Source organism: Rhipicephalus sanguineus, chromosome 3 (assembly GCF_013339695.2).
Source record: "Rhipicephalus sanguineus isolate Rsan-2018 chromosome 3, BIME_Rsan_1.4, whole genome shotgun sequence".
Lineage (NCBI taxonomy): Eukaryota > Metazoa > Arthropoda > Arachnida > Ixodida > Ixodidae > Rhipicephalus > Rhipicephalus sanguineus.
Genome location: NC_051178.1, coordinates 205,840,092 through 205,867,033, shown reverse-complemented (window position 1 = coordinate 205,867,033; position 26,942 = coordinate 205,840,092). Strand labels below are relative to the sequence as shown.

Genomic DNA, 26,942 nt, shown 5'->3' with positions numbered 1-26,942 from the left:
ACGGCCTGCTTTGCACACGTGTTGCAGTCTCTTTGGGCGCGCATCGAAGGAGCCGCGACTACGTGTAGCCGCGGCCGGTGACGTTTGCGATTTGTAGTCATTTACATTTTCCATTAGTTTCGTGATCGACGTTCACGAAGATGCTTCTCTCTCATGTCCTTCGAAGGCAGAGTCTTGACCTTGTAGGATGACGAGCCGAAGCACAGGAGGCCGTCGGTGACTTGGCAGATCCAGTCCAAGTAGCTTTGCACGCGAGTGTAAGTACCATAATATCCGGGCTCGGCGCACTTCACGCCGAACGACACGACACCCAGCGTGTACCAGCGGTCGTCAGTTCTGGACCGCCACATGAGCGCTCCGCCAGAGTCGCCCTGCACAAGGAACGGGAATTAGTCAAACGCTTTGTCCTCACGTGCCTTGCCTACAGCGCGGCAATTTAAATCTGCCGTTTGCTAGCTTCTGAACAACCGTGCCTCGTATTCACATGATCATAAACGCTATAGCACCTTCGCGTTCCTTCTTTAGTCCTGTCATGCCATGCAATGTACCATATACGCTTCGCTGAGCCTGAGCGCTCAATGTGCGGATTAAAGCGCGGAAGGCTTAGTACAAAGTCCAGAGTTGTGATTTTATTGCACTAGGGTGAAGAGGGGGCGATACAAATGAAGGGAAGGCGGGGTGGTCAACCGGATTTGAAACATGCGGTTTGCTACCCTACACTAAGGAGAGGGGGGAAAATAGAGAAAGAACGAAAAAGCGGAGGGAAGAGCAGGCGCGAAAGCAAGAAAAGTAAATCCAATAGAATGAAGTTTTGTTTGTGGGCGGTTCAACGAAACCAATGACTAATTAAATATCAGTACATAGTGATTCTTTTAACTCATATGCCATTTCATCAGGTTTTTTTCTACAAATATGGCCTACCTATAGGCTTGAAATAAAGGTGGTCAGTTGCATTTTCTTCCACAGTAGAACTGTGTTTGGGCATTACAGGTTTAAAGCGGCAAGACAACTGTCAGAGCACCTTCATATGAGTCCATGAACAAATAAATTTATTTAAAAATAAAGGCTTTTATAAAATACATGTAGTTTCTTATTGCCAGTTCTGAATTGTATTACGTTTTTACTAATGTTAGCATACTAATGCTTTGACTAATGCATACTAATGTTTGACTAGTATACTAAAGCCTTGACTAATGTTAGCATACGATTGAAATACGCGCACACTTCGCGTCTGTTGATCGCTGCACAGTCTTACTATATATGTATATATATTACCTGGCAGGCGTCCTTTGTGCCGTTGATATCTCCGGCGCAGATCATCTCGTCCCGGATCTTAAGTATGTCCTTAAATATTTCCGAGCACGCGTTGTTGGACACAATAGGCAGCCAAACTTCCCGAAGCTGCTTGCTGCTTTCGCCACCTAAGAAAACACGAAAGAAATGTGCACGTATGTGTATTTCTCACGTACCTACAGCATATTCGAAACATGCCAGCCATTAGATGCAGAGAACGAGAAGGAGACACGATAAGTGTGGAGGCATGTCTGGCCACAAAAGTATTTTGAACAGGACCGCCACGTAAAAGCAACATGTTGTTGAGGCGACCGAACTTAGGCGGGTTAATATGAGTATAAGTTTCTCATCGAAAGCACACAGTGGAATTTATTTCTACTTCGAAAATATGTGGGTCTACACGTTCACACCGAACGCCTACCGAAAAGACACGGGTATGTGAGCTGTTTGATATTTCTCGTCATTCAATCTAATAGTTCGTAGGTCTTGAGTGCCCTTTCGTTTACGATATAATGTGTATGTACACAAATGGCCAGTATGAAAAAACTCACAGGGTCCCTTACGCATTCACCTAAGACGACTTGAAGGCGAAAGCCATGTTGTTTTTCTTCTCACTGTAAGTGTTGACCCTGCCCCGCTACCCTCCGAAAGCTTTCTGCACCTCACGTGGTGTGGCGCTATGAAGCACGGTTCAGAACACAGAGCGATTTATAGGTACATAATCTCGCTAAACCTACGCCATTGTTCGAACTACTTCTTCCTCTTCGTTAGCAGCCTCCCCACTAATAGTTCATGTCCGAAGTGGTGACGCACCAGAAGAAGATGAAAAGTCTGCCACACAGGCTTTACACTGCCTCCAGAATCGGAGGCGCCACACATGGTTTTACACTGCCTCCGTGATCGGCGTACCTTTGACCAAGCTACGATGTCATGTGATGACGTCATCATGTGACGTCACGTCACGTGAAGCCATCATGACGTCACAGATTTTGCCGATCAGTGACGTCGTCATGACGTAATATAGCGACGTCATCATGTGATGATTTTTTACATCACTCGTGTTGTCACCGACGCCGCTGGACGCCCACGGTCAATTTTCGCGTTGCATCTAAGGCTTTCGGCTTAATAAAAATAGACAGCTCTACCTGAAGCCACCCGCTGAAGTGCTTTCGAGGGTTCTTCAAAGATTCGTCTTAGAATCAATACTGTTTTTGCTGTATAGGCTAAGGATATTTGTTTTCTATATAGTTGAAGCGCCTGCATAAATGAAGCTTTTTGTCGATGGCTGTTCGATTTATCCCCCGCTCCATCTTTTCTAAAGAACACACACAAACAGATTAAATTGAATGAATGCTTGCATTCTTTAGACAGTGGTGTGTGGAGTGGGACATGAAAATAAAGTATAGTGAAACAAAATTTGCCCATATAAGCTCGACGAAAGCGTCAAATTTTCTAATTGTGCACTACCAGTGATAAAAATTTGGAGAATGCACATTGCTTCAAATACTTAGGAATTACCGCTATGCAGATATTGCAATAACACACAATAATGTCTGTTCCAATGCAAATCTAAAATGTATATTTCAAAGAAAAAAAGGTGCAGTATGCTACACGAGATGTTGAAGCGAACAAGCTTGTTTCGTTCGCACAGTGTCGTAATATGTGGTGCGGAATTCACCGCAGAATGCTTGAATAGCTAAGATGTAGAAAATACGAAGACTAGCTGCCCATTTTATATGCAGAAGATAGCGACTCACGGGCTATGTATGACCACGTTAAAACCATGTAAGTTAAGGTCCCTAGATGAGCAGCAACTTGACTAAGGTTTCTTTCTAAAATAGCGAAATGACACACAAGACTAAATAAGTAATAGTATTTACAACCTCCAGCAAAGATGAGGGCACATAAAAATCACAGCTGAACCATTCGGCCTTTCTTGCGCGTACTAACGTTTTTCGTTCCTCATTTCTTTTTCTACGATACGATAGAAATGTGGAACAGTTCGCCGTGCGCTGTAGTAGCAAATAAGCTGTAGTAGCTTATTTTGTACACACTAAATTCGCACTTTAAAAATAATGTATTCTGAGTTTTCTTATGAGCGATTAGCTTTACTGATTGCTCATTGTGTATTGTTTTGCTGCTCTTCTTTTGATCGATCACCCCTTTTGTATCAACGAATTTGTGTGCTTTGTATTAGTGCTTCTAAATATTACCCTCTCTGTAATGAACTAGAGCAACACGGTTGATAGTATCGAATAAATAAATAAATAAATAAATACAAATAAATAAATAAATAAATAAATAAATAAATAAATAAATAATAAATAAATAAATAAATAAATAAATAAATAAATAAATAAATAAATAAATAAATAAATTTAGCCACCTACCTATTGCCGGACGCTAACGTTTCGAAGCAAAGGATATATAGACTAGGTTTGTTTGAATAGAATTTTTCACTTATTTAACTTTTTATTACAGTGATACTATCATTCGCAGAGGTTTGATTCTTTTCAACAAGGATATTTGTAAGGAGAAGCCTGATTCCGTGATTTTCACTTTTTTTTTTTTTTCTGTAGGTGGCTAGTCACACATTGGGCTATTTCCACGATAAGCGTTTTCGATTTTGTGAATGAAATGAATTTGCATGAATCATTGAAAGCCGGGTCAGTCGATTTCAAACATTGCCTTCTCGGTTCTACTGCTGCCGAACATATGCTTTGCAATTTCACGGCAAGTATCACAGACACACGTTTACGCATTGTACAATGTACTATATTTACAATGTAGTTCTTGCCTAAAGTCTTATAGGTCCGACTTCGTATTCCGCGTAAAGCACCGTCGCACAGCTATAATCGTGCGGTGCGGGTCTTGGTCTGGCAAGGATTTTATCGTCCCGTATGAAGCGTTGATAGCGAAATCAAGACAGGTGGCAGCGCCACGTTTCGTTGTTCGAGTACCGTTTTGGAACCTTCATCATACTCAAGAGCATTAAAAAAATAGAGGTAACACACCTACTTTAATATTGTGCCGCTTTAGGAGAAGAAGAAATAATAGAGAAGGAAAGGCAGGGAGGTTAACCAGTATGGGACAACCGGTTTTCTACCCTACACATGGGGACAGGGTGGGGGAGATTAAAGATGGAGAGGAAAGAGAGAGAGAAAGATAGAAAGATAGCACATCACACTGCACACACAGCTCACATAGTAAGTAACTGAATAAAAAAAATTGCAGTGGCTTAGCTCGGCTATGCCAGGATATACGTAGCGTTAGCAAAGGTTCAGCTGATTATCCTCAGCTTTCCAGATTGTCAAGGATTATTAGCCTTATTTTCTTCATTCTTCGTGCGCTGAACCGCTAATTGCCAGGCAACTACTTCGGGATCCGGTGAGACAAGCTTCTCGGCTCTACTGCGCCGTTGAGCAGCATTTGCGCTCTCCTTCTCCATGGCGTTACCCACCTGCAAACGCCAGTCAAAGGCGCTATCAAGCGGCTCCAGCGCAGTGTCAGATGGCGACTGCACAGCGAAGGCGAATAGCTACGCGCGCGCCGGCGCCAGTGTGTCTGCCATGGCTACGACGTCACTCCTCTCGAATGCGCAGACCAGCAGCGGCGAGTCGCGCGCGGCGGTGGCGGAGAGCGCGTGAGATGCCGGCTCCGGTGAGCCAGCTGTGTGACATCACTGATCCTCGCGCATGCGCAGCACGGCTCATGAGAATCCACGCGAAATCGGCTCCGGCTAGGCAAGTGTAGCTAACGCTTCAAAAAAAAAAAAAAAAAAACCCAGGCCTGCGCTGAAACCGCAGCACAGTCACAGCGAAAGCTGGAAGAGCGGCGTTTCTAGAGCCCGTTAAGCTCTCCTGGGGCTACAATACAAGTACGCTAGAAAGGTACCCACTACGCCATAAATCACAATTTTTGTGAAGTTGGGAAGCACCTACTAAGCCATTATTCGTCATTCTGCGGAGAACCGAGGCACCAGCTACACGTCTGTAAGGCATTATGTGCACTTTGTTGACGCGACGACTGATGACGATGAAGAATTATGGCTCAGCCCTTTGTAATGGGTGGGAATCTTTAAACGGCCCACCAGTTATGTAATTTGCATTGGGTGACGCCCGGTCGCTCTTTCCCTCTCCCGTCATGCTGTATAACATACGTTGACGTGGGAGAGAGACGGGGGGGGGGGGCGAAGAACTTTACTGAGACCCCGAGGAAATGGATCATGCGCTTATGGGCTTCCTTGACAACCAATACAAGTGCACTTGCGAGGAACCCACTACGCTATAAATCATTGTAATTTTACTGAGACCCCGAGGAAGTGGATCATGCGCTTATGGGCTTCCTTGGCAACCAATACAAGTGCACTTGCGAGGAACCCACTACGCTATAAATCATTGTAATTTTTGAGAAGTAGGGCAGCAGGCACTGTGCCATTTTTCGTCATTCTACAGAGAGCGTTGGTACCTGCTAAACCCATGTAAGGCATTATGCGCACTTTGTTGATGCTGTGCCTGATGACGATGAAGAATTATGGCAGAGTCCTTTGTAATGGGTTGGAAGCATTCAACAACCTACTCGTTGCGCAATTCGCATTGTGTGACGCCTGGTTACAGAATTCGCGTTGTGTGACACTTGGTGCTTATTTTACTCTTCTACCACGCTATATTGCATATGCTAATGTGGTTCCTTCCCGACATGAAGCCTGTATAGGACCTTTTTGCAAAGCAGTTTCAAGCACCGGCATGGCTCAGAGGTTGAATACTGGGCTCCCACGCAGAGGGCCCAGGTTCGAACCTCGTTTCATCCTGGATTTGTTTTCTTATTTCGTTTTTTTTTTCTTATTTCCAGCGATACTGGTTACGGACACCGGCGGCGGCGGCGGCGGCGGCGGCGGACAACTACGTCGCCAAAAATGGCCGGTGAAATGATCTCATAACAGCTTTCGCTGTAAAATGTAAAATAGCAATATTCTGTTGGTCACGCTTCATTTGTATCGTTATACGCACATAACACGAACAAAGAACTGCAGGTACATTGCTTGCTGTAGTATCAGGTGTACCGGTGCAAAAAAAAAGTGTATGCCCGATAAGAAGAAGGTTATTTGTTAATTAAAACTGCCCGTCATTTTCGTTCCCTCGTTTTTGCTGAAGCAGCGCTGGACTGTTGAACATAAGGTTATGAGGTTTGTAACGCATGGAAAGACGAGGCCGAAGGACGTGACGCGCACAGGAGCTATAAGCCTCATGATGCCCCGCCAACAAGCCCAAAACTCTACATACATTACTGAAGATGAGGGCAACAACAAAAGGTCCCCTCACCGTACTTGGTTCGACCCCAGCCGGCGACGACGCCCTCAGTACCGACGATGTCCTTTGTGGTGATGTGTGTCTCGGTGGCCTCCGGTATGCAGATGGGCGTGACCGGGTAGCCACCGCTCTGCAACGGCTTGCTCATTTTTAATATGGAAATGTCGTCACCGTGGACGATGTCCTTGAACAGCGGGTTCTGGTGGATGGCCGCCACCGCGATCAGGTGCTCTTGCTGCTCGCTCGGCAAGCGGTCGGGATCGATCTCGCTCAGTCCGAAACTAACGCGCAGGTCATGGGCCACCTTGCTGGAAAAAGAATGGAAAGGGAGATGCGGCATGCGAGGGAGAAAGGTAAGATATGTGTTTTATATGTTGGCCGTCGTTGTAACTAGGCTCTGCGGCCATCACGCATAGGGTAAAGAGTTGGAGAAGGAGGAAAATGAAAGACATGTTAAGGAGGCGTACGCTGTTACACTAAAGGTGAGAAAAATAAAAAAAGGTGGACTTCTACAACAAGTTTCTGCTAATTGCAGGAATACGTGAGGAATTGCGTCAAAGCATCGTAAAACATAAAGCGATGGCTCTCTTTAGAACGTAGGTTTTCTTTTCTTCTTTTCTTTTCTTTTTTCTCTTTTTTTGTATTTCGTCGCACGCCTAGCTATGATATGTAGTGAAGTGACGTGTAAGGAATGAACGTGAGCAACAGTTAGGAAGAGGCCGTGCAGAAATGGGGTCCACTGCAATGATTTTTTTCCCCCAGTTTTCCGAATGCCTGCCGTCTTTTGGCGCTGATATGTTAATGATAGTGACCTTGTCGGTACTGCGAACATCCTGTGATATTCTGTTTGTTTTATCTTGGATCGGTGTCATGAAAGATCACGTATGTCGAAGTCCTGTAGGTTTCTGTTTGAACACATCTATAAGTTGCATTGTCGACTACGCCTTTAAATAATATCGAACTTCTTGTTGTTTCGATAGCAGTCTTGTTGAAAGGCTTAGTTGAGCACGTTTTGCATGCTTTTCTACCCTATACGGATGCGCACGATATATTTTGCGTTTGTGGACGCTGCACGAATATGGGCCAGGTCTTTATTTTACTCCGAACTCGCAGACACGGCTACCTGTTGGCAACAAAATATATTTTGAGATATATTTAACGATGTATGGTGGAGATGGCATGTATGGTGTAGATGGTTGTCCTATCCGAAATCGCTTGCAAGAAGGGCTGCTTGCTGGGCTAGTTGGTGTGACATTACTTCTGCAAGAATCTAGTGCAAAAATTTACAGATACTCTAGATAAAAAAAAAAAAATTGCGTAGCTTGCACTAACTGGCGCAAGGCTGGGACACAGCAGAGCTGGTGGTCACCTAGCTGGTCCTGACCTGGCTAGGCTTTTACCCTCTCACCTCTCTCTTTCCCACCCTTGCTATACTGTAGTATACATAGCTATGCGTGCTCTCTATTTCGTTTTTTTTTTTTGTCTGCGTTTACTTCCATTTCTTTCTTTCTCCTCTATCTATTTCTTTCTCTTTCTCACTTCTTCTATTTTTTCTCTCTCTTTCTTCCCTTTCTTCTCTCTCTCTCTCTATTTCTCGCTTCCTCTTTCTTTCTATTTCATTCTCTATCTTTACTTGATTCTCTTTCTCTTTCTACCTTTCTTCATTTTCACTCTCTCTATTTCTCTCTTTCTTTCAGTGCTATGCTTTACTCTTTCCCCTCCTCCTTTCCCTCCTCCTCCTCACCCTCACTTCCCTTTCCCACCCCCTTGCTATACTATACTATACAAGGCTGTGCTATGCTCTGCTAGCGTGCCTGGATAGCCGAGTGGTTACGACGCTCGTCTTCGGATCGTGGGTACGCGGGTTCGAATCTCGCCTCGCAAAGAAATTCTTTTTTTTTTCGCCAGGAATTTCGCTCTTAAAAAACGTTCATGGGCTAGTTGGTGCATGGTCTGACGAAATTGGGGGCACAAAAGAACGAGGACAAGAATGGCACTAGTCCTGCCATTTCTTGTCGTCGTTCCTTTGTGCCTCCAATTTTTGTCAGCTTTCGCTCTTTCTTGTTATTCCTATCTCTTTGTTTCTCTCTCTTTTCTCTCTGTACTCGTTCTCTCGCCCATCAGAGTTATTGCATCCCACGCCAGACAAATCGGCGATGATGATAGTTTCCTTTCTACGACAAACGAAAACCCTCGAGCACAACAGCTCTGCTGTAAAACAAAACAGCGCTTGTCCTTGTCTCTTGTGTTTCTCTCTTGTGGATGTGTAATCTTTCTGCGCTAGGTTCTTGCAGCAATAATGCTTGCAGGAAGAAGGACTCGTATTTACATTTCACATACATTACGCAATTTCTCAAGAACGTGTTCCCGTTGAGAGCGATAGCGAATTGTTATCAAAGTCTGCTTGCGTTCATAGCCATCACAAAGGAAAATTGTAGAGAATTCTTGGTCAATTCGAGTACAGGTGTAAAAAAACATTGCGTTTCTCGAAATTTCACATTTGCCAGTGTCTTGAGTGTCACTTCATTGAATGTCTTGGTAAGCTGGAGCATGCTATGTAGTAGACCTTCCACGTATGGACGGCTGTGTTGGGTCTTATTCAGAAAAGAAGCAGCGGCACATTGACAATGTTATCATGGTCTTACTTGCGTGTGCAGTGACCGGCCGTCAGGACGAAGAGCCAGGATATGATGACACCACCGCAGTACGGTCGTTGTCCGTACCTCATCCAAACGCCAACCTGGTGATTTGAATGGCGGAGCAAGGACGTGTGACGCCAAGGGAGACGCAGCAGTTTAGCAAATAAAATGTTCAAGGAGATTTCGCGAGGAAATGGCACCGCTAGCTTCTTCCATATATGAACGTAAATGAAGATTAGTCGAGCCTTGCTGCGTGGTATACGACCCCACGTGCATGCACAACTCTCGAAATTGTTTTGCAGGCTTAGTAACAGTCTGTATGTTCTGTAAAGATTCCATGGTTATGTGTAGGGTACAAGCAAAATTTTCTGTTTTGGCTGACTTTCCTGCTTATTCTGCATCGCTTTCAGTTTCTATATCCACGTGCCCAAGTATTAGAATAAAAAAATACCAAAAGGCGCAGTATATCGAGTCATTGTGGTGACATTTTGTGCATAGGTTATTAATTTTGTGCCAGAGAGCGGCGCACTGATTTGGTGACCGAACACAAACAGCAAATATATCAGATTGAAGCCATTTTCTTCGCCAATTCTCATAAGTTTATGTATTCTACATGTGCTATTTGCAACGAAAGTTTTAAAGTTTGTCAAATGTAGGGTTATGGGGAGGTTTTGAAAATACTAATTATGCAACAGGCAGCAGCACCACAGCAGACAGGCAGCAAGGCGGCAGTTGCAGAAATACCTTTGAAAAATCATCTGCTAGACGTAATAGACTGGTATATTGCTGGCGTGATTAGGAGTGCCGCCACTCGCGTTGCAGGCGTCACAACTCAATTGTCAACGAGAAGAAACCGTCAGTGTTTGCGCATTCATCTCACTTCAGGTGTACTCACCACGTCGTAGTTCAAGTTAGGTATACGACGAAAGCGATAGGCTTACTCAACTATCTTTGCTTAATAAAGCATCAAGACTACATAACGCGAACTGCGGTGGCTAGTAGATTGCAAAGTCACTCACTGTCCAGGGATAACGCTCCAACGTCGTGACTTTGCCTCCGACAATTCTCCGCATTCGTTCGTTGGGTACACCACAGCGCTTGGTAACGTAAGTGCGCATGTAAGTGTTCGTAAACTGCTTCTTCAGGCCAATATGCTTTTTCTTCGGTTTTTTTACTGTTTCTGAGCTCGGTTTAAAGGTAGAGTGCGTGTCCAAACCCACGGTGCCTTGTCCGGAAGTTGCGTTTCCATTCAAGATGGGAACAACTTCAATGACAACGCTGTCTCCGCCTTCCACAGCTGGGCTGCCCTGTGGTGCCACGACGGCTTCTTGCACAATATCGCCGAGGTTATGCGGTGGCGGTGTAGTAGACGCCGCTGGCTTCGGATTCGTCACCACGATGACGTCGACGATCACGCCTCCTTCAGTGGTAGTCGTCGAAGTGGTCGCATTGTCGCTGACCGCCTTGGTAACATGTGTGCTTGGGCTTCGAGTGGTACTCGTCGTGGTGGTCAGCCCGCCGCCGACCGCCGCGGTAACCTGGACGCTCGGGCGTTCAGTGGTGCTTCCCACGGTAGTCGCTTCACTGCTTACTGGTTTGGTCACGGGCACGCTTGGGCGTTCAGTTGTGCTCTTCGCAGTGGTCACGTTTCCGCCAGCCGCTTCAGTCACGGAGACGCTTGGGCTTTTGGTGGTGCTCGTTGTGGTGGCCACCTGAACACTTGGGCGCTCAGTTGTGCTCTTCATTGTGGTCACCTGGTTACTTGGTTGTTTAGTGGTGCCTTTTGTAGTTGACAAGTTGCTGCTGGTTGTCTCGGTCACTGGTACGCTTGGGTGATGAGTGGTGCTTTTCTTCGTAGCAGCCTGGGCGCTGGGGAATTGAGTAGTACTCTTCATAGTTGTCAGTTGCAAACTCGGACGTACGGTGCTAGTGTGCGCGGTGGTCACCTGAGTAGTGACCGCATCGGTCGCCGTGACACTCGGACTCTCAGTGGTGGTCGTCGTGGTGTTCACCTCGCTAAAAGGTGTCTTCGTCGCTTGGACAATTGGGCGACCAGTCGTGCTCCTCATGGTTGTCACCTGGGTGCTCGGAAGCTTAGTGATGCTTTGCATGGTTATCACTTGAGTGACTGGGCGCGCAGTAGTGCTCTTTAAGGTGGTCACCTGCACGACAGGTCGTTTAGTGGTGCTTTTTGTGGTAGTCTTGAGAACGTCAGGGTGTTTGGTTGGGTTATTTGTGGTCGCCTGAACGACTGGGGGTTCAGTTGTGCTCTTCGCAGTCGTCACAGCACCACTTTCCGCCTTGGTCACCGAGGTGCTTGGGCTTTCCGTGGTGATCTTTGTTATCTCATCACCCCTGACTGACTTTGTCACCTGGACTGTGGGACGACCGGTTGTGGTTCTCGTGGTTGTAACCTGGGTGCTCGGGAGCTTAGTTGTACTCTGCACGATGGTCACTTGAGTGACTGGGCGTGCAGTGGTGGTCGCCAGAACTACTGGGTGTTTGGTAGGTGTTCTTTGCAGTCATCGCACCGACTGCGTGGTTTGACGTGTTCTTCGTAGTGGCTACAGCACCACCTACCGCCTTGGTAATTGGGTCATTTGGCATTCTAATTGTGCTCAACACGGTGGTTGCGGGACTTTGTGTAGTGGTCAGATCGTCGCCGGTCGTTGCGTCCTTGTTACCCGTAACGGTGGTCGTTTCTGTTAAAAGAAAGAAGAATGTTATATGCGAGTGATCTACGCCCTGTCGAAAGCGCCGCAGTACACCCAACAGACTTACGAATGATAGACATGGGCGTACGCAGGGTTCTCTATTAGGGAAAGGGAAAGAACCCCTAATTCCTCACCCCAGTGCAGGGTAGCAAACCGGTTACAAGAACCACGTTGACCTCCATACTTTTCCTTAAAACTGCATGGTATATAGCGTGTTCGCAATGTTCTTGAATCACCCACTGAGAAATGGAGTTGTATCAGTGAAAAGCAGTCAAAGGCAGAGTTCATTCATGCGTCTTCCTTATTTGTTATTACAATTCAGCTGTTTTGGTGACGATACACGCACGTCCCCCTCATGCATCTGGTAAATTGAAACCTTTGATATTTACTCACAAAATTTCGGTATATCTTGAATAGATTGAATTGATTTGCCCTAAGATGATGTGTGGTATGTACTGGCGCTTGGCAGAATATCTTTCTGCCGCTAAAATTGGACATGAGGCTGCAAATGGAACCTAGAGCCGTGTAAATTAGTGGATACGCAAAAAAAGATATGATAAGGCTTTAAGCACACTATCTGACTGCTTTATAAACGTCAGTGGAAAAAAAATGAAGATTTTCCACTCGGGATTGTTAAAGTAAATGTACCGTACCTTCGGGTTGAGCGTTCATTAACGGACGACGCGTTCAGTATGTGTTTTCAATGTTTCCATATCATTGTTCGGAAACAAAGTGGCATCTATGTTAAATACTGAAGCTTAATTAGCCGCGCTGCGTTGCCCAAGTGCGTACGTTATCGGCAACATGAATGAAGCACAGTACGGCCTCTCTAGCCCTATTATAAATGGCGTAATTACATGACGACGTTTTTGAAAAGATGTAATCAGTTGTTTTTGACCTGTGTTTTATCACATTTGTATTTGTTCCGTGGGAGTGCAAGAGAGAATGTTTAATGTTGCTGCGGTGGGGCAGTGGTTACGGTGCTCGGCTGCTAACCCGAAAGGATGCCGGCTCAATACCGGTCGCAGCGTTTGCATTTCAATGGAGGAAAAATGCTAGAAGCCCGTGCACTGTGCGATGGTCAGTGCACGTTAAAAAATCCCAGGTGGTCGAAATTATTCGGAGCACCCTACTACGGCATGCCGCATAATCATATCGTAGATTTGTCATGTAAAAATTTCAGGAATTATTCATATGAATACTTCCTGGCGTTTTCTACGTTGTCTATGTAGAACAGGCTTAAGCTCAGAAGCAAGACGCAGTCAAGCACGTGCGATAATTTTCAATTAATACAGCGATGATAATCGCACTCTACAATAAAGTGCTCTGACCAGAGATATGTAATTTTTCCCCTTTTGACAACCTATACACGAATACTAATCAAATCGCACACTACGATACAATTAAAAATAGCAATTCTTATCTGTCTTTTGAAGAGACGTTTTCTTTCAGCAGAGGGGTCTCTTTATGAAGGGAGAAGAACTAACCGTGTGGGGAAATCTACCTTTTATATTTTCCTGTGCTGCCCTCTACCGTTTTGGTAGGGGCCAGGACAACCGGTATTGCCAGAACGAAAGACTTCGAAATGAAGAGACGTTTCGCGGCTTTTCAGTTAGTGGAAGGGCGCATGCGCAGTGGCATCATGAACAGGTGGATTGGCAGCGTGAGACTGCGAGCCTAAAAATGAGGTCACCTCACTTTCTCCTGTGAATGTCCTTTAGAAGACGCCTACTATAGGACGACTTGTTTACGTCTACTGAAAAAGAAAGACGACTACTGAAAATAAATTCCTGGCGCGTGTCCTCAAGACGTCATCTAGAAATCGATTGCAGGACGTTTTTGAAAAGCGATTGCGGTATGTCTTGCAGACGTCTTCAGAGCGACGTCTGACTGACATAAAGGGAATGACGTTTTCTGGAAGAAGTCTTCATAGAACGTCTGGAAGCCGTCTTCTAGTAAACGTCTGCTGGACAATAGTTAGTAGGTGTCCCGCGGACGTTTTCCGCAATGTTCCCCAAAAGAAGGTTTAGATACATTTCTCAGCGAAAACCTTTTCTAGTTGCCTTTCCTAGAAGACAATTTAGAAACGTATTTTAGAAACGCCTTCAACAGAGCATCCTGTAATAAAGTCTTTAGAAAACATTTTTATAAGTCTTCTAAGCGCCTTATAAAAACGTCTGAGAAACGTTTTCTCCTCATTTTCTTTTTAATCAGGCGCCAGCAGTTTAGGCATGCATCCTTTAGTGCACCACCTAAATGAATTTCTTCAAATCACGTCGTGCGGCCGCTTGCTTACCGAAAGCGCCAAGCGAGCATTTTCTTCGTTCATATGTCTCTACCTACATGCATTCTTCGCAGCACATTTCCTCTACAATGCGTATTGTATTCTGTGACGAAGGCTGGTGGCTGGTTTGGGTAGTATTTTTGTAGCAAAAACTCATTCTGAAGTTTTTTTCTTTTTTTTTTACTGTGCGAGTTATACATCACCGAGAGAATGGGTTGAATCATGCGTCATTGCCGCCTGTGTAACAAAGGCCAGTGTATAGTTTGCCAAAAATGAAACCAGATTACTGCCACGGTCGTAGAGTCACATTGTCTTCCCGATCGACGGTGCAGTGATTGCCGTGGTTCGGGTTGCGCTACGAAATGCAACGCGTGTTGAACTGTTTACACTATAGGATGCCTCATCGTTGGGTCGCGTGACAACGCGACCCTGCTGTAACCTGACGCTGCTGAGACCCCTGTTGTATTACTGTGGCTGGTGGTGCGGTTGTAGAAAACGGGCTAATTTGGTTCAATCTCACTGCTCCATCATCAAACCACAATGTTCGCTTGCCTCACTGAATACTCCCATGAAGAAAAGTTTTGTTACTTGCGCAACTAACAATGTAGATAAGTACACCCACCCTAGTAGTGGATTTAATATAACGAAAAAGTTAAATATCGGCCTCGTAATGAAGTGAAGCAACCTCTCGTTCGCCTTATTGCAAAGCAAATGTTGCGCAGATGAAACCACTCTAAGCACGTGCGCAGATGCTTCTTGTTGCGAAAAGGTTTTTGTCAATACTTCGGGAAGATATTGCTCTCGCACTTCGATAAAGGTGTGGCTGGCAGTGTCTTATACTGGTCAGACACGTGCGTCATACAAAAATTGCGTCGAAGTTACCAAACGTTAGAAAGCGGCGTCGGCATTCAAATTCATGCGGTGTATCACCGGCAAATTGTTCTTTTCCGTAAGCACCTTAGTGTTTTCACTTCTTTTCTAGTTATGATTTTTCTCAGGCTTTTCGAATAGAAATTCCCATCTCAAAGACGGCACTGTTGTTTATATATCTTATTGGGGTCGTGGCTTTCGTAGTTAGGCGTCCGCAAAAAAGGACTATGTTTCAGCGTTTATTTTGAGTTCAAAGTCAGTGTGAGAGTTTGTTGTAAATATCCGATTTATATCGACAAAGGGAAGGGCATTAACACTATGTGCTGACGCTGTCTTTCCATCTCGTAAACTTAACCTATGAATAAACACGGTGCAATAAGGTATTACCGTTGTGTCTTTTCGTTTTACTAGTCATCGCTGCGTTTGCTGAACTCGTGTTGCGAACGATCAAGTCGCTACTCACTGTCTCATAGGTATAGTATTAAAAAGCAAGGTAAACAGCCAACTCTCTCAAATTCAACACCTCACTGTGCGTGCGTATCATATGTGTGACTTTTTTGTGTACAGCGCGCACGTCTAAGTTCGTCCCTTCAAAAAATGATGCTGATTTATTATTATTTTCTTCCTGAAAACTTGCCATCAGGTTTCGTATGTTGTTGACACTCGTTTTAACCACAGGAATGAGGAACACTCTCCTCCACATTAGACCAGCAAGATCATTTACCACTGAGAAAGTAATTTTCGGCGTACACGGATATCGCGAGCAAGCCTAAAGGGGCTGCTACATCTAAACGACACAGGACTGCGCGTCAAGCACTGATAGCAACAGTGCGTTACTAAACGATGAATTAAAGGGGCACCTAAGAGAAAAATCACTGCACTTACAGTATTAAAATACATTTTCCACAATAACAAAACAAAACACCGTTCTTTTAACGAGAAGACGCTTTCTAAGAGAGAATACGCGCGAAACGAAAATACAACTGACGACGCCGCCTGAAAAGTTTTCACTGCGTCTGCTAGGGCCTACATGATTCTTTATCGGTGAAAACGATTTGAATTATGATCTCAGGGAGCCGGAGCTATAAGATAATACGTTAATGTTTTAAAGAAAACCAACCGACATTGAAGCCAAGGAAGATGTAGGGAACGTTATATTTGTAGTCTCTTGACTGTATTGTAGTATCTTAATGCAATAAACGGGGCGCACTAACAAGCAAGGACAAATGAAGAAATAACGACGACACAGGTGCACTTCTTACCCCTGTGTCTCTATTTGTTAGTTCGCCCCATTTTTTGGATTAAGACTAACAAATACCAACTAGCACAAATGGCTGTTTTGCTACAATGCATTGTAGTAATTATGATATAAATGTGAACAAATTGAAGTGGACGAAAAGGCAACAAAGGAAAACGAGCCCTAATTTTCCATTCTTTCGTTCATAACACGTTACGGGAAATTTTATTGAGCGAATTTGGCCAAACACGAAAAAAAAAAGCAAATGAAATCTGTGGCGTCACACTTTCATTCAGGTGCCGCGATAAACACAAAATTAAAACTCTGACCTTCATTTTAATTTCTGCTAATGAATTTATGATGGAGAAATCGATGACAATGTAGTTCGCAAAGAATAACTTATCACTTTAAATTTATTTAATGTTTTCTTTTAGCGTACTTTTAACAGACCTGGTAGTGGTGCCAGGGAACACCGCCTATTTTACTTGCATATTATTAACACGAAAGTGTTTTATGCCGGGGTCCACCAAGTACATCCGTCACGGATATGACGTTGGTAAAATGGACGCCAACGGGTGAGAAAGAAAAAAACCAAAGAAAAGATACCCCGCTGGGAACCGAACCCACGAAGTTGCGGCCGCGACGGCAAGCGCCCGACGCCCTACCGAGTACGCTAACTCGGGAGATGCTAGGCACGGCGCGAACGCGCCTTATATCTTTCACACATTCTCTTTCGCGGCGGGCGGAGTGGGGCGGTGCCGCCGTCTGTGAGGTGTGACAAGAAGTAATGCTTCACGGTCGACACTTACTAGCGCTTCCTCCGAGATTGCACGCGATATCGGAGGTAATGGTTAAAGCGTCTCGATACCAGAGAGGTAGACTGGCCGCGCTGGCGTCGCCGAGGCACCCTTGACGTAGAGTCACTGTATATGCTACCTTTAGTAAAGGTAGCATATACAGTAACTCTACCTTGACGCAGCTACGTTCTTTCCCTTTGGCTTCGTGTTAGTGTGCGTCGGCTCATCGGAGCAGTGCAGTTTCCACGTGCACCAACGGGATTTCTCCGCGGCCGACTGCTTCAATTGCGAGAGCACCGACTAACAAAACTGCTGCAATATGCGTTGCAGGAAGGACGCGATTTCGACGGGTGAATGTCGTGCCTTGGTGGAGCGAGAGCCGCGCCTGCGAGACAGAGGCCAGCGGGACGCACGCGTTTGCGGCTCAGGCTACGAACCTCTACCTCCCGTGTTGCTGAAGCGCAGTGTGTGTTATGTATGCATGAGCACAGGCGTCGGCTACCCATTACTAGAAAACGCACACCGTGCCGTTTCTCTCCTTAATTGACGACGCTTTGAAGAAGCGCATACCGGGTACCAGTGTTGATTATGAGCTTGTTGATATCATCCTTACGCGGAATTCACGATTCGCTGTGTCCAAATATATGTTCACACGGTCAGCTACCACAACGGTTTAATAATGATCATGGGCGTTAGTCGTCGCGATAGAGACATGCTGTCAACATGGGTGCATCCACGTCAAACGGTGCTATAGCTGCCAAACACGAATAGGCATTGTACAAGCTCTCGTATATCACTACACAATAAGCACTACTTCTGTGAAGACACGTTTAACTTTCGTGTTATACCGATTCCTATGACGGAGGGATCAGCCATGTTTTTTTTTTGTTCCGTCATTCTCCTTTCTCGTTCCCCATTAGAGGGCTGCCAACCGACATAGCCTCCGTTTAATCTAAATTTTTCTTATTTTATCTTTCGTTTTCTTGCTAACTTTTGCATCCTAAAACTTGACGTTGCGTTCTCGATTGGCGATACCAGTGAAACAATTTGGTCTCACTAATTTAATCTAATTCAGCCTATCATAATCTAAAACACCTTGTCTCAAAATTTATTTCTCTGTGATTCATAACATTGTATGCCTTGTCTCTACGTAGAGTTTGAAATGTCAGAAAATAAGCAACATTTACGGGACAATATGATCTTATCTACGGAAAGGTGTTCATTGTTCGCAGACACGTCTCTTCGAGCCTGACGTTGCAATGTCTTTGACGTTTTCTAACACATCATTTTTGTGTATTTTCATGGTGTGCAGAAGGGTGTTTTATGCCTTTTTACGAGCAGATTTAAAAAAGAAAAAAACCCAGTGTTAGACAACCTCCGCGCAAGGAGGATAAGTTCATCGTTTTTTTTATTTCTTTATGACGCAGACGCACGAGGTTAGCATGTCTTTGGCTCTATACCGCCACGTCTCATACGAGGTTAAGGTGAGAGTGGGGGCAGAGCAAAAAAAAAAGAAATACAAATAAACGAGGGGAAAATGGGCTACGTATACTTTACGGAACGTGCTCAGGGAGGAAGTGTTTGTGCGCGAAATATGTCAGTTATTTCGCTGAGTCTGACCGAAAGAAAAGAAAATATGCTTACCAGCTTGCAACGCAGGATATACGATCTGCAAACGAAGGACGAAAGGTGGTTTCAGTGAAACACCAACAAGTTGCGAAACAAACTTTAATACGTCGACCTTACAGAGAAGCCACGAATACGGGAGTGAGATGGTGGGAAAATTAAAGTCCAAGCGCCTCGATACGACATATTATAAGTTGCAAATCACTGAAGACAGCCAGGCGTGAAGGGCCAACCGAAGCAGGGTAACATCTGCGACTTGAAGGCTTCACAAAATTCGTCCGCTGTATATTTTAGTCGTCGACCAGCAACAGAATTCAGCAAGATCATTTTACGAGACCGGCGCTGTCACACTGCATAAGTTGTAGTTTGAAGTTTTAATTTAACCCGACACCTGGAGTAGCAAGCCAGGCGATAAACCAGACTAACATAACCGGGAATGTCATTAAAGGTTGCTATCTCTCTCTCTCATACTTTTGTTTACGAAAATAATAAAATTTTTGTTGTGTCGAGTGCAAACCTACTTATCTTCCGATTTACTATACCCAAAGTTCGCCTGGTACATGCCTTTAACATATGATGAAAACAGGAAAGAAAAGCTTATCATGACTAATAAACACTCTGAACTGCTGCTGCACGGCGCACGGAGCATGTATAGGGCATGCGTGTACCTAAATGCAGCGGGGATATAGCAGGTTTTAGGCCAATGCACTCGGATGCGGAAATGCACATGTCTGAGTCCAGTCGCTCGAGTGCTGAAGCTGCGACTCCTTGTGGTCGGAAAGCAGTAGGTCAGGCATTACTGCCGGTATTACCTTATAGATGTATAGAACCATGATACGACGAGAAACTTGGGCCTAATCATTCGGTTTATCTCTGAGCATTGTCGACGGAAGAAAAGTCCGATCAAGCGCACTTGGTATAGATATATGAAGAAGGAAAGCGAAAACTATTCTAATATAATGTCTGCGAGCGAAATGCGCGACCAGAATAATGTGAGAGGACTATTTGTTTTATTTAAAAAAATAAAATGTGATAGCATTATTTGCAACTACCAACAGGATTAGTCAGATATTACGCACAAGAAATTTGCGTAAGACGTTATCTCCTTGTGTTCGTCGGATTGTCCTGCTTCAGGGGCGTAGCCAAGGGGGGGTTGGGGGGGTTCAACCCCCCCCCCTCCGAAACTTTTCAATTTTGCTTGCTTATATATACACGCACACATACAAATGCACGCATGAACATACGTAAAGCATGTATGACCCCCCCCCCCCCCCCCCAAAAAAAAAAAAAATTCTGGCTACGCCCCTGTCCTGCTTGTTTACGTATTGATTTGAGTGAGTGACGTTATTTTGATTAAAAGCCAGATATGTATGCGCTGTCTTGTGTGTGTGCTCCGGATTTCTGAAGCCCCTTCTGTTGTTAGGAAAATAATGCAGTTCATACTGAAATATTGGCAGCGCAAACTAACGGGACACAGAAGGGGAACACAAACAAGCGCAGACTGAAACTTGGATTTATTCAAAGTGGTCAGGCATGCAGCAAAGTCGTGCGTTTGCTTTGTTTGCTTATACATAACTCCACTTTCTTTTGGTTTCCCGACTAAAATGTGCGTATGAATTAGCATTATAATTGAATAATAGGAATTACCAAATTTGGGCAGTAAACCAGCTGACAAACACCTACTTGTCAAAGGACAGTGGAGTTTATGGAGTCAGAGCAAGTGGAGGGGTCGACACATTTTAATAACGAATCATTATAACTACGGAGGCCATGCGGACTTGCTACTAACACATCTTGAGTAGGTTTTCTCTTTGGCGTGAATAGAGGACAGGACAAGAAGGCCCACATGTGTGCGCCTTCTTGTCCTGCTCTTTATTCGCGCTAAAGAAAGAAGCCTATTCATAATACGGTTGAGAAAATTGTTATTGATTGCGCGGGCGTTCAGACATAAGCGTGCAGATGCCTCATTTAGAACATGAACAGCAATTAAAGTTTCACATGTAAGCTTCACTCATCTTTAGATGGTGGGGCTGCATTCTAAATAAGCTACGTGTGGCTGCTTACAGAAGACTGATCTGCTCAACATAGGAATCTTCGTATCTGTAAATAACTTAACTATGCAGGTGCGTTGACAGAAAACATGTCTCAAGAAATGCAACTTGGATAGGTCATTTACATATCTTGAAACGCAAACTGTATATTAAAGTGAGAACATGACGTACGGCCGATTGCTTGAGACTGCTATGTGGCACTTTCACGTAGCCATGAAGCTGCAAGATTTTTTCTTGCTTATATAAAACTACGTGCCTGTGTCCCAATGGTGCATGTGTCAGATACACTATCCAATGCGGAGACAGAGACATGTCCCTTATTCTTATTCAGCTTTCAATATGTTTTTTTAATGTAATTTTCCCTTGTTTTGCCCTACACAAAAATATATATCGTAGGTAACACGAATAGCTCGTTAATCTTAGTTTTTGCTTGAAATAGGACTAGATAGCAGAAAGGCCATTCCTAACTGATCGCTAGTTGATTCACAATTGCATTGTAACGTATAAAAAATGCTGATAACTGTTAAATAAAATAAGCAGGAATTATCGTTTGGCTTGAGAATATCATGCCAGCTGTTTGGGCACCATTTAAGGCCTCGATGTTTAACAAACGGAAGCTTTCAGGCTCTCTAGGTGACGAAAGGCACAACTTGTGAGGTTATTTTTTCGTAGTGCACTAACGCATACGCAAAGAACAGTGTTTGTTCAGGAGAGACACGACTGGCGGTGGCGATTCGAAAGGTTTCCCACTTTTAAACAAGTAACAGTTGCAGACATTTAGTCCAAGCGCACGCGAAAGATCAAGCAATCCCGCTCTTGCAATAGAACATACTCGGTGACCTTTTGCTGGACCGCGCTTTTTTGGTGCACTTTCGTGCCTTTTATGGCCATAGCCTGATCCCATACCGATAGCCTAATGAGAAGGACTGTTCTATAGCAGCTGGGATGGTTCTTCGGCACACGTGTCTACTTTGATGTTCATCGTGGTGAAAAAGACATATGACGTGACAGACGCAGTCAGTAACACGAGCTGAAAACACACGCAAGCAATCACGTTCATTTATGGATTCATGTGATACAGATGAGGTCAGTATATCGAAAAAAAAAAAATTCCTGCGTTTCGCGTGTTACGCTAAGTAGCCGACCTGAGAGTCATAAGCAATACCGCTAACCAACTTCTACTCATGAAGAGATGACAGAGCACTCGCGGCACCGTACGGAATCTCGAAGAAACACCACTCACAGAAGCCGCGTTGGTAGTCTCGATGAGGATCAGAATCCATGCCAGTCGGTGGAGAAGCGGCAGCTGGTGCCGGACGGGCCGTGTGCCCGCTGTCATAGCCTGCCGGCGCTGGTTCGAGGTGTCCGGCGGAGAGCGGCCGCCATGATGGCAGACGACGTCGCCGCTAAGGCAGCCACAGCGCGTTGCTCGTCAAGTCGTGGCGACCGCGGCGGCCTTTGGCGTTGAACTCTCGCCTGACGTCAGGCTCGGGAAAAGGCCTGCTCATGTTACAGCTGCGCAAGGGAGGAGCGAGCTCTCGTGCCCTCAACATTGGCCGCGATGGGGCGGCAGCTGCGAGCTCGCGTCGGGGAGTCTCAGGCGCCGCCGAGCCACGGGTCCGTGTCGCCTGATAGATGGCCGCATTGTTCGCGCCCTATACCGTTCGCCTTGTTTTCGTGGAAAAAAATTATGAAGAAAGCGAACGTCGAATCGCACGAGAGCGGAGATCGGCGGCGGTTTGTCAAGACGGCCGGCGGCTGCGCGCACGTCGCTTTCTCGAGAGGTAGTGCCATCTTGGAGTACAGCGCGCTGCATCGCTCAAGATCAAGGCTGATGCTCTGGCTTGACTTCTAGTACTGTAGTGTGGATAGAGCATATTCAGTGATGCCCTTACTTTAGAACAGAAGACTGACAAAGAAGCATGGTGCCTCACTTTGACGACCGCTCTTCCTTCGTCGACGTCGCCATGTTTCTGTCGACGGTCGTCAGTGGACACGTGAAGTTTTCGAAGTAGCGGTTTCGGGATTTGTACCCTTGCGTAAGTTTCTTTCATCACGTCACAATCGAAGTTCGTTGTATTGTCATAAGTAAGGAAAAGAAGTTATAGATCGCAACGCTTTGTGAAAGGACGATTGTTTTCACCTCGCAACATTTCAGAAGTATTCAAGGTGAATGCTGCTAATAGGAGCGCATAGTAGAGCTGTGATGTTGGCGGAGTGGCGCAGTGCTGCGCTGGCGTATGTATTACGTTCCCCCGATGGCTGCGTCGCTCGTGTCTCTCAAACTTTCTGCTAGGTAAGAAATATTGAATAACTTGCATTATTCATCTAGTGTTACATATTCGTATTTTTGTACATCAGTCAGTATCAAATAAACATGGCTTACAGAAACAATTATGTTGTTGCGTGAAGACTTTTTCACTTCAGAAAACCGGCCGATATCGCGCTTCACATTCGTAGTGGAGGAGTGTACACTCGGCGCCAGCAGTTTGAAGACCATTAGGTCTGAGAAAACTTTGAATTTCACAGCAATTTGTGACTGTATTCGGTTCAACTGCACAGTACATGCTTTAAAACACGCCGGAAACCTAAATTCAAGTCTGCTTGCCGAAGCAGAGGGATTGTATAGCTTTTTCTTGTGTTTCGTGTATCATAAACCTTTGACGCTGGCTGTACGTCCTAGTTGCACACATACCTGTACCAGTGGTATTGTACCTAAGATTGTATCCACGTGCGCGTTCATGATTCTTAATACATTAACTGAAAGTTTGTGCGGCACAATTTACAGTGAAGTGGAGCATTTCTTCGAAGTATGTGGTACTTTCCTTCAAGTTTTTTTTTTTTTTTTTGCGAGGTTTACTCTGCGCTGATTGGCTTAATTTGTGCTTGTGCACTTGAAGCTTTTCAAAGAGTCCTGGGTGGCGGTAAATGTAGTTCACACGAATTTAAACTGTTTATCCGAAGTGACACGTTACGTGAAAGTCAATCCTAAAATATATGACAAGACAACGGCGGTATTCCACGAAACACTAAGGCGAACCCCACTCCTGTTATGGCGCTCTGTGCTCATGGCGAATGGGATGATTATTTCACTTGGTGCGAGAATAGCGACATAAATGACCTGCCACGATAACTGCGGCTATGCCGTTGCGGCTGGTGAGCACGAGGTAGTGGGTTCGACCCAGCCGTGGGGGCCGCCTTCCGACGGATCGATGTGGAACGTAACAAAACAAAAATAGTTGCAGCATATTCAACGCACCTTGTTGAAAGTTAGCTACACCAAAGCTGCTTGGCGTTTTCGTCTTTCGCGCAATACTCAGATGCGCAAAACGCGATGCGCCTTTCTGGACCACCAACTTTCTGTAATGAGTTTTAAGGTCCACAACACCGAAGATCACTTATGAAAAACTTGGCATCATTGATGCAGCGCTAAAACACGACGACGTAAAAAACAGAGTGCAGAGGACGAGCACAGGACGAGCGTTTTTTACGTCTTCGTGTTTTAGCGCTGCAACAATTATGCAAGTATTCCAACTAGCCCAACTTTCTATTCTACTTCTGAAAAACTCATCTCAGAGGCGTTCCTTAGCTAAGCTATAACCGGAAGTGAAGCAGAAACCAAAAGTTAATTAGGGGATTGCAAGTGTAAGACCGGAAGTCTCTCGTGTGAGCAGCGGCCGGCTGACGACAGCAGCACGAACAGCGAAACCCGGAAATGTCAAAAATGAAAGCTTCGATTTAAAGCACGAGATAGTGCATATTGTAAAAACAGTGTTTTTCAAGCGATGCTTGCATTTACTCATCTGTGAAGCTGGTGGTGGTCCAAAAGGACACATGGTCCCTTTGCAATTGCCTAAAACGAGTAGAAGCGAAATCCATCTTCATATTTTCCTTCTCCGCCGATTGTATTGATCCCGCCGTAAAGCTTTCGGTACCCAACATGGCTTTGCGCTGCCTCCGGGATCGGAGGAATTGGAAGCTTTCTGCGCCTCACATTATTTTGCAGTGACTCCGGAATTGGCCCTCCTTTGACCAAGCGACGATGTTGTGCGATGACGTCATCATGTGACGTCACGCGTTGGGACGTCACAATGAAGCCACAAATTTTGGCAACCTTTCACGTCTTGGCGACGTCGCATGATGACGTCATCGCGTGATGACGATATTTTTTATCACTCGTGTTGACGCCACCGATGCCGATGCCGACGGCCATTTTTGGCGTTTGATGAGGCATCTAAGGCTTGTGCCTTAAAAAACCCACCACCACGGAAAAAAACACCTGACGCACTCACCCAAAAACCCTCCTCACTGACAGCTGGCGCGCACCAAAGAAATAATAATTAAAATTTTTGTTTCTGGAGCAGGCGTTTGAATCTAGGTCACCCCGGTCCGAAAGCGAATGCCCTGACCACTAGGCCACGCGCCCATGATTGACCAATGTGAGTTGAACTGAAGCATACGAATGCTTTTTACCAACGTTGCAAAACAGAAAAAACAATTGGGAAGAGGAACAATTGCTATGGGCGCTTGGTTGAAATAATTCATGTCGGCGGACTAAAGGCGATCTGCCAGACAACGCGTAAGACCAGGAATTGCACATCTCATAAAAATTCCGACTTCGAGGGAAGGAAGGAAAGACTTCATTTGGGAGCGAGCGTGGACCCTTTACGAGCTCTGGGCCACCGCATGGACATCACATTGCGCGTATGTGTCCAGACCACGCAGGGCCAGGGTACTGGCCAGGGGCGTAGCCAGGGGGTGGGGGGTTGGGGGTTCACCCCCCCCCTCCCCCCCCGAAATTTTTCAGTTTTGCTTGCGTATATATACACGCGCACATACAAACGCACGCACGAACGTACATAAAGTATGGTTGAAACCCCCCCCCCCCCCCGAAAAAAATTTCTGGCTATGCCCCTGGTACTGGCACCCCGTTTCACAAAACGAAGCTGTGTGTCCAGATCCTGCGACGCAAGGAGGGCCTCCCATGCTCCGATGGTGGGCTGCCCCTGCGGGGGAGGGTCGGCCGGGCAGCCAAAGAGACTGTGGTCTAAAGTGGCGGGCGACTCTCCACAGAGAGTGGTATAGGACTTGAATGGTGAGAAGAGTTCGTGTCTGGAGTCGCCTCCAGATGATTTGTTGCAAATTGAGTTGAATTGAACTATGGTACTAGGAGCACGTCTAGAATGTTGCTTGGAGATACTATGGCGGGGTTTCGCCGTGGTCGGTCATCGGTTGACAGCGTCGTCGACCTGATCACCCATGTACAACACGAAAAAGGCCGTAAGCGTCTCTGCGCTTCTTTATTCTTTCATATTATAGGGGCGTGTGACAACGTCCACTTTCGGAGAGGTAGGAGTGGGTGGTCGGATGTTCCAGTGGCTACGCAGTTATCTCTGCGAGCGTTCGTTTTTCGTGAGCAGCGAGGACGGCGACACTTCGCTACATTACAGCTACTGTGGCGTTCCCCACGGTGGCGTACTTAACCTTGTATTATTCAACCAGAAGCTAATTGCTCTCCATATGCACCTGCGAAGCACTGTCGGACTGCTGCGCCTATGCAGCGCAATATTGCGCAACCTATGGTGCACCGTCAGACTGTCAATGTATGTGGATGACATCTGCCTTTGGACGTCAGTGGTAACACCTCTACAGCTGCGAGCGCGAATTCAGAGAGCTGCCACTCAAGCTGCTATTTACCTCCGTAATAGAGGTCTGGACATTTCTTCTGAGAAATGTGCACTTGTGGCATTTACACGCAAACCAATGGAGAGCTACAGCCTAATGATAAACGGCCAAACAATATCTTAAATTCGATCATACAAGTTCCTAGGTGTTAATTGACAGAGACGTCCCATGGAGCCCTCGTGTATCATACATGAAGAGGCGGTTGACAGGCATCTGTCATTTGTTCAAGTTATTCGCTGGAAATACATAGGGAATGTCCATAACTGCTATGTTGCAACTATACAGGGCTCTTTTTCTCGGATTCCTACAGTACAGCCTGCCTGAATTAACCAACGCAAGCACAACAAGCCTACGGACGCTACAAAATGTTGAGGCCCAAGCACTCCGGATTTTGCCTCAGAGTGCATCAACAGGGGCGACAACAGGGTCCCATCGCA

At 45.5% G+C, this 26,942-nt stretch overlaps 1 protein-coding gene across 3 annotated transcripts; it reads right to left on the bottom strand.

Moving 5' to 3' along the window:
• Window positions 1-100: 100 nt before the first annotated feature.
• LOC119388150 (transmembrane protease serine 11A) lies at window positions 101-22,352 on the bottom strand. 3 transcript variants are annotated; one of them, XM_037655800.2, is made up of 7 exons: window positions 22,064-22,352; window positions 18,788-18,812; window positions 10,261-11,943; window positions 9,248-9,342; window positions 6,615-6,910; window positions 1,276-1,421; window positions 101-371 (listed from the first exon to the last, which is right to left on the bottom strand). In XM_037655800.2, the coding sequence occupies exons 3-7, from the start codon at window positions 11,350-11,352 to the stop codon at window positions 114-116; spliced, it is 1,887 nt and encodes a 628-aa protein (XP_037511728.1). In that variant the 5' UTR covers window positions 11,353-11,943; window positions 18,788-18,812; window positions 22,064-22,352; the 3' UTR covers window positions 101-113. The 3 variants fall into 3 exon arrangements, with proteins under 3 accessions (XP_037511728.1, XP_037511730.1, XP_037511729.1); XM_037655802.2 differs by having other exon boundaries at window positions 10,462-11,943; XM_037655801.2 differs by lacking the exon at window positions 18,788-18,812 and having other exon boundaries at window positions 22,064-22,336.
• Window positions 22,353-26,942: the final 4,590 nt, after the last annotated feature.